Genomic DNA, 8,469 nt, shown 5'->3' with positions numbered 1-8,469 from the left:
CCTGACAAAAATCTACCCCCCCAGGCTGTTCCCTCCCTAAAACTCTCCAACACCTCATCTTTACCTTCCTCTTCCCATCTTAAACCTTTTCTCCATCGCTGAGAGTCTTCCCTGACGTTTTTTTTCATTTATACCATCAATTCTGACTGCTGTTCAACAGCACAGAATCAAAACACAAAAAAAACTCACCCATCCCCACTTTCTTTTCATGTGGCACACCTCCAACCATCATCTGTTGAGCTGCAGGTGTAGCTAATGTAAGACTCTTGGGTGGATTAGGAGTGCTTGAATGTTTTAGAACCACATGCATGTATTACGTGTAGCCTCAAACTGGGATTCACATAGACAATACAGCCCTGACCTGTCAGTGGATCCATGATCCACCTAAACCCACAGTGAACTACAAGCTTTCCTTTTACTTGCTGATTCATTATATAAGCAGGAATTTTCCATTAGTTGACAAGAAATTACAGAGATTTCTGTTGGCACCTCAATAGAGTCACGGGTTGGTTTCTGTAATGATACATTGTTAAAGACTTGAAAAAAAAAAAAACACATATGATGTCGTTTGAAAAATTTTCATTGCGGTGCTCCTTATTTTTAAAAAACTATAAAAAAAAATATTTTCATGGCTACAGATCACTCGAAGGAAGTTAAAAAAAAAAAAAGTTTTTTGTAATTTGGTTGATACATTTTTTAAAACAGTGGTAGTTTTAATATTCAGACTTATTTTTATTGTACCAGTAATATATCAGTGATTCACAACAGACTTAAAGTGGTAGCTGATAGGGATAAAGGTTTAAGATCCCACTGACATATCATTGCATAATTCTCGGTAATAGTATTTCCCTGCAGCCCAGTGTCAGACCTGTCAACACAGGACAGCCAGAGAGCTGGGCAATTAGCACTGTACCCAATCAGCCTCCCTAACACCTCCTCCTGTTCCCCTCCTGAGACACAAAGAGGCACTGGGGGGGTGGGGCGATTAAGAGAAAACAAGGGATAAACGGGGAGATAAACTGTTTGGTGTCATCGCTGCTATCAATCTCAACGAGAAGGAAATGAGGTTTGGAATAGAGAAATATTATTACAAAGCAGACAGTGATGAACGAGGGAACGGATAGAGAGACAGGGAGAGAAATGATTGGTGGGGTGGAGGTATAAAAGGCAGAAGGGGTAGAAGATGCAGCTTCTATGCTCAGACTCAGAAGTTCACTCACATAAATGCACTGTAACCTGAGAGGATATTCTTACAGGTCGTTAGTGTTAGACTCACGTATAGCTCCTTGGTCGGCAGAGGATGACTCCATAACTGTGGCGGCGGGGTCTCCCTCTCTCTGTCTGCAGTAAGAGGGTTTGTAAACTTAGATGTCGTCTCTGTGCCCTCCACCCCACAGAGTGAGGTATTAAACCCAAGGTTTAGTGAATATCCACCCTGGTGACCTGTTTTCCACAGGGCTGATGCTGCCTTTATGGGGCTTACAAGGGAGCTCGGAGGTTCCGCACAGCCAGACTACCCTCCGTTCTGTCTGGGCTCAGCTCTATTGAGCAGGGAACACTGGTCTTCACACTGGTCAGTTTGGACAGGAACCATAATGGCAAACCAGTGTCAAAAGACACTCACTGTGTCAAAAGGGTAAGATACTGAGGGTGCACATTATTCCTACATATCCATCTGCAGGTCCAGTGATCAACTTTTATTGTCTTGCATCTATTGTCCCTAATTTAGAATGATATTTCATCTTACAGCAACTTTTATTTCAAATTAATCAACATCAATGTGCATTAACATCCAGTTGCAGTGCTTTGTTTTTAAATTCTGTCAAGAATATCTAAAATTTCTCCCATGGCTCATTTAGAGCTTTAGAAAAATGTTGCTTATAAATACCTTTCTGTCTGATTGCTTTTTCTGTCCGACTTTGTATTACTATGCCCATTTTGCCAGTAAAAAGTGATGCATTGCAGGCCTACATAAAAACAGTCCTAATGGTAATTGGAGTGTAGGGGAGTCTTATTCTAAAACCTCATGCTGAACATCTGGTCTATAACAGGATAGAGTTCCAGAGAATTTCTCAAGGTTTCAAAACAAAAATAAATCCACAAGAAAAATCCACAAGATGCACTTGAGTTTATTGTGTCTAAATCCCCTCATTTCCATAACAGATTGAGACCAGGGAAACTCAAAACTGGCAATACTGAAAAGACATACCTCCAGTTTTTTTTTTTTTTTTTTTTTTTTACATCGACAATGAGCGGCAATATGGTAATTGCTTATTTATGATCTGAAGCTTCAGGAATTAAACTTGAAGTCACAACTGAACATTCTACGTAGTTAAGCATAGTGCTTCGATATATGGCCTAGAATTGTTATTCACTTTTTAAAAAAACGTCTGAATTTGCTTTTTGAGCATCAGAGTTATCATTTTAGAACATTTTTTTGAAGCAATGTATCCTCAAAAATATTAAACATGTAAATGCTGAATAAACTTTTGCCTTAAAGGCAGTTTAGTCCAGCTGAATTGGGGTGGGGGATGGTCACATTTCAAAATTAGATTGGTTTTCTCATTTGAATTGATAGACATCTACATGTTTTGTTTTTTTTCTTCTCAATCAGATAGAAATAATACGTGCCCCATCCTCCCCCCCCCCAAAAAATAAAAAATTGTATCTATTTACATTTTACATATTCTGCTTTAGGAATACAGAAACCAAGCAGATGCAGACACATGATCAGTGAAATGGTATTGTACAGTGTGGTCTTTAGTTTATACTGAGGAGGAATCAGGGAGGAGAAGTCTGCCTGTCTTTGTGCTGGGTGATGTAATCAAAGCAAAGAATGAATTAAAAATATTTGGACAAGCCAGAGATACTGCAAGAGGAAGATGTGGAGAAAAAAATCACAGTATGAGCTGAAAAACATGCAAGATGCTGCCTTGCATGTATCTATGAATGTGTTTAATCTGGACAGTCTATAGTTAATTTCATTAATTCAGTTCCTGACATGCAAATAAAACTCATCTCTGTGTCCAGACATCATGCAAATGATCTGCCTTTGCTTCTTTGAAATCGGTGAAACTATTATGAAACTGAGCTTCAAGTTGAAAGAAAAGTTAGCATCGGTCAATAATTGTGTGAATTCCCCGAAAATTGTTATGCACACTCCAAATTCTTGAACGTGGTTATCACACACCTGCTCTAGATGGGGGGGAGTGTGTAGCGTAAGGCGCTGATGGACAGACCGCAGGGAAAACAAGGAGACATTGTTGCCGATCCGCTGAAGGTCACAGGCATTACTGTGTGCCAAGTCTGGCACTGACTCACACAACAAGGCAACAAGGCATATGCAATGTATAGGGGACTAAATCAACACCATAGTGAATGAGCTGCTGACTATTAATTTGGATCTGCAATTACAGTCATTACACAGGGAGAGCAAATACTCTTTTTCATTCCATCACTGAAAATGAACCCAGTGCTTCATTTATGGTAAGCTATTGCCTCCACATTTCCCACTCATTTTTCCAGATAAACGTCACACAATGGGGCTTTCATCAGCCTCTATCTCTCTCTGTTTCTCTGCCTCTCTCTCCTCCAGATGTCAGGTACAGTGGGAGAGTCTGTGCTGCTGGATGCCGTCTGACACTTTTCAAAACAATGATAACAAGCTGCAGGCTCGTCCTGACGCTGTCCGTCCGTGGAGCTCCCACAGCAGGCACAACCACTGACCGCAACAAACACACACTAAACAAGCACAAAATGTGGCATGGCCATAACAAAAATGTACATAATGTTGAATCATCCAACTACAACTGAACATTTTCCATTTCATCAAGCATGTAGTAACTGTGTGTTATTGTTTTACACTGCAGTGTGTCAGGTGTTAGTGTGTCCAGATGCTGTGAAGCCTGGGATAGCAATGTCAAGGGCTGTCAGTTCAAATGCTTCTAGAAATTCTAATCATGAGCAGACAGTCTTATGTTCCTGTAGTTAAACAAAGACGCCACAGATAATAGCCATTAAAAAAGGAATATCACTCTTAGCCTCTTTGTGAAATAAACAACATTAAAGCATATTTCCAACTCTATATTTTCCAGCTGCATATACGTCTCTGCTACGGGATTCATTAATACTTTTCAACCATGTCACTTAAATAAAAGTAATTTGTAACGCTGTAAATACTTCACTTTTCTTGACACGTGCATTAATTTGTCAGTATATAAAAAAAGACGTGTTCTAAAAATGTGTATTTCTCCAGATTTGTGCTTTTGTTAGTTAGTAGGAACATAGAAGTTCATCTTATACTGATGCATTCTGACACAAAAGCTACAGTTATTCTTCACTGAGACTCTCAACCTGGAAAAAAAACCAAAATGTGTCTTATCAAGCTCCTAACTTTTAAAAATCAGCAGAATGTGTGACTGCAGGCTGGCAAACAGGAGGTTGGGTGGCATCACTTCAGCTTGTTCTGACTGGATGAAAGTCAGAGAAGTAAAGCATTTTCTACACCATATATTTATTTGATTGATTGATTTCTTTATTTTTCTGTCATGCGCACAAGCGTGCCCAACCCTCGTGGGTTTACCAGAAATAAACAATTGCAGTCATATTTAAGAAAATAAATAAATAATAATAAAAAAAAAATCAATCCTTCTATTAACTTTTGAGATGAACGTGGTTTACTTCAGTGTTATCAACATTGTACGTCTTTATATTATTAGTTCTCTGCAGATTAAGGTTTTCTTTTCAACATTATACAAGAACTCTGCGCATCTCCATGGTGATGGTTTAATTACTGGTACATTTCTCCCAACTTAAACTCATCCCATAGTGACCCTTACTTCACTGTGTGTGTATATGTGTGTGTGTGTGTGTGTGTTTGCTCTTACTTTTCATAGTCGTGTTTGCAGTACAGCAGGCGGTCCCTGCAGTAACAGGTCCCGGTGAGCGCGCTCAAACACACGGCGCACTTGACGCAGGTCTCGTGCCAGGAGCGCTCGTTCACGCGCAGCAGGAAGCGGTCGGCGATGGGAGACTCGCAGCCCGCGCACACCTCTCCCCCTCCTCTGTACTCGGGACCTGCAGGGAGCGTGTCGGTGCGCGGACACAGACACAGAAGAAAAAGGGCCCGAAGCCGGGACGCTTACAATGGTGAAGTCATGGCTCCAAGTCTGTCTGCAGCGTGACAGCGACCTACAGTAAAAACCAGGTCTCCTCTCATGTTTCCCTGCAGCTCGGTCCTCTGAGGAACACACGCTGCACAGCTTTACAAGAATACACCACAAATGTACTGTCATCTGGCACAGAGCAGATGTTGACCCCTGCAGCGCAGATGAAAAATTAAAAATACTCCACGTGCACGATTATATCGATTTTCTAATTCCAGTTTTAAATAATCATAATAAAAAAATCCCTTAATTTATTTAATTCTTCAATCGACTTTGTGTGTTAGAGTTGTAACCCACTAAACAGGTTCATTGTTATTTTTAATTCTCTTTTGTGGGCTGTGTTGAAGTCACACTCCTATAACTTAAAGTCATCTTGGTTTTGTTTTTGTGCGCCTGTAATGTCCCCAGAACATTAGTGCGCTGATAGGAGGTTTAGAAGTAATAAACCACTTTTTAATAATCCGTTGTTATTTTTTTTGTTCTTATTGATGTTGATATTTTCCTCCCAACATACACATAATATTTCTACAGACATTTACGTTCCGTCAGTACGCAGTAACTCGGCTACACTGAACTTCATCACGGTCACACTTTACTGTATTTTATTGTATTTTTTCCCGTGTTGTCTGAACTATCCACACACGACAAGTTAACGAAGCCTCAGTTGCTCCATGGTGATGATATTTGGAGGCCCAACGGTTCAGTCATGTGGGCCTCAGCAGCAGCACACTGTCAGCTCTCACTCACCAAACGGCGTGGAGGATGGAGGCTGCTGCAGACAGGACTGCTGGCTCTCCTCTGTTTTCATCCCTTCTCTCCTTCCCTCAGTGTGATCGCTGCAGAGACAAAAATGCACGATTTCTATGTAAGATACAAATAATAGATCCACCTGAAAATAAGGGAATTAACAAGACAAAATATAGGTTGACGCAAGGAAATTATGAAACCCACTCCTCGGGTTTTTTGTTTGTTTGTTTTGTTTTTTGTTTTTATCTAACACGACTCCCCAACAGAGATTCAAAATTAGATTCGCAAACCCACTCAGCTTGGACACAATTCAAGTTATTAAATGCAGAAATAACTAATACAAAAAAAAAAGTAAACTGAAATAACGACGCGTAAAAGTAACCAAAAATCCGAATTAAAGGATATAAACACGGGCCTCAAAGATGGTCCCATAATACAAACGTAATATTGAACCGTAAATCATGCTTTTTAAAGTACATGCCAGCCTTTAAAAATCAACAATTATATAATTTGGCCAACCTTTAAAACTCAATAGAGATAATTATTCAATTATTATTATTGTTGTTAAAAATAAAAGCAGCATAAAATTGTAACAAACTAAAAACGAGCCTATCAAACAAACATGTATGTTTTCACTATTTTGGGGTTAAAAACGGGGTTTTGTGTGGAAATCATTTAAAGTAATTATATATGTCTTAAAGTTTCTTCTAAATTTTGCATAAAATCATTTTATTTAATTTACTACAGTTATTCTAATTTGTCAAGCTGCTCAGTGTCAGCATATAGGGGACGCATTAGAAGACGCAGATGGCATTTTGTATCCTACAAAACTCCTTTAAAAACCAGAGAAAAAGACAAGTTGCCACTGATTTTCTCTCTCTCTCTCTCTCTCTGCAGGCAATTTTAACTCTGTGGTTTCTGTGTCGTGGCATTATCAGACAATGGATTTTGGAAATTAATATCATAATGTACACACTTATTGTATGTTTTGAAATATTTTATTGTTGCTGTAATAATGGCAACGAATCCATGTGATCCATTTAGGCGGCCTGTGGGGGGGAAATATAGAAATACAGGAAATATAAAATGGGTAAATTAAGTAATCAAATAAAACAAATGAATTATGTAAATACAACTAATCTGATTTGGCATTTTTCCTAATTGCGTGTTGAATACGTTAATGACTTATTTGTGTAATGCTCCCACAATTACACGTTGACTCTAACAACCTGACAGCCTGACAATGATCACAGAAATATTAATGTTTAAAAAAAAGAGAAAAAGATTGAATCAAATTTCCTGCAGGTCACCTGGAGCTACAATTTAAGGAAATATAAAAGTCACATTATATGAGGATCAATAAATTGTTGTTTAAAACTGACGTTAATGGTATTGAACGAAATATTAAGAACCCTCTCTCAGAAAATTATAACAAGCAATGTGTTTGATAGTTTAGTTTAAAAGCTGTTAAAAGTCAGGTTTTCCCTCTGGCAATCAAAAGTAAAATAAATAGATAAAATAAAATAAAAAAGAACATGACAAAGTTGATGTACATTTAGTCTAACGATTGTATGTGATCACTGCACTTAGATATGGTGTAAAAGCATGCAAAATTAATTAGAAAGACAATTATCATACAGATTTCAAAGCAACATATTTGATTCGGAATCAAGAAAAGAACCTTGTAATAAAATCAGTTCTCTTGTACATTACCTTTGTTTGTATTAACATCTGAAAGCGAACATCGTTGAACTTATCGGACAGCAACACCACTGTGATTTCATTTTTTTTTTTCTTTTTTTTTTAACCTGAGCATTTGGAAAACACGCACTAAATAAGGTCAGACCTACAGGGCAAGCGCTCCACATGAAATAACAAACACATCAGTTCAGGCAACACAAGTATTTGCCAACCACAAGGCTGCCCTCACTGACAACCTGTTCTTGAGTTGCGGAGTCCTACCTTGAGGTGAAACACACTCCTCCTGAAATCTCGGTTGGCAACATTAAAAACCTGGGGAAAACTTTCGGCTAGTAAATGAACAGACGCGATTACAGATTGTCCACCTGTACTTCACAGTGCGGCGAGCATGTTGCCTACGGTAAAAATCCAAATACCATGATGACCAAAAGTACTGCCTATTGTCTCTCCTGTTTTCTCCGGCAGCCGTGTGTGCGCTCTGACTTGTTTCGTGCGTAAAAAGGCGCAGAGGGAGGAGATGGACAGACAAGGAGGGAGGGAGAAGGTGCGGAAGATGATGAGGGAAGATGAGCGATAATGCAGCCTACTGATAACTCAGATGGGGAGGATCTTTTGCATTTGTGTTCAAGGTTAGACGGAGACTTAAAAGGGCGCAGCTGAAAGGTGAAACAACTTGCGGAGACATGTTAATCCACCTCCTCATTGTCAAATATCTATTATGGCGCTAATATTTTAGTTTATAATTACACTCCCGATTGTGGTGAAAAGATATCTAAAGAACAAAGGCAAATGAAGATGACAGCACTTACATCCTTGCATAACTCCATCTAGACATCAGAAAATGTTGCCTCGTTTT

The 8,469-nt window shown here is 39.0% G+C and overlaps 1 protein-coding gene across 1 annotated transcript in view; it reads right to left on the bottom strand.

Moving 5' to 3' along the window:
* Positions 1-8,466, bottom strand: part of lmx1al (LIM homeobox transcription factor 1, alpha-like) — a 15,218-nt gene extending 6,752 nt beyond the window's left edge. Inside the window, exons 1-3 of the mRNA XM_008291165.1 lie at positions 7,875-8,466; positions 5,913-6,001; positions 4,887-5,076 (exon numbers count right to left, since the gene is read on the bottom strand). Coding sequence (XP_008289387.1) covers positions 4,887-5,076; positions 5,913-6,001; positions 7,875-7,918 — 323 coding nt within the window. The 5' untranslated portion in view covers positions 7,919-8,466. The remainder of the gene's footprint in view (positions 1-4,886; positions 5,077-5,912; positions 6,002-7,874) is intronic.
* Between the last annotated feature and the right edge of the window lie 3 nt (positions 8,467-8,469).

This window comes from Stegastes partitus, unplaced genomic scaffold (assembly GCF_000690725.1).
Source record: "Stegastes partitus isolate 25-593 unplaced genomic scaffold, Stegastes_partitus-1.0.2 Scaffold721, whole genome shotgun sequence".
Lineage (NCBI taxonomy): Eukaryota > Metazoa > Chordata > Actinopteri > Pomacentridae > Stegastes > Stegastes partitus.
Note: the sequence above shows the minus strand (reverse complement) of the source record. Positions and strands in the feature narration are given on the sequence as shown.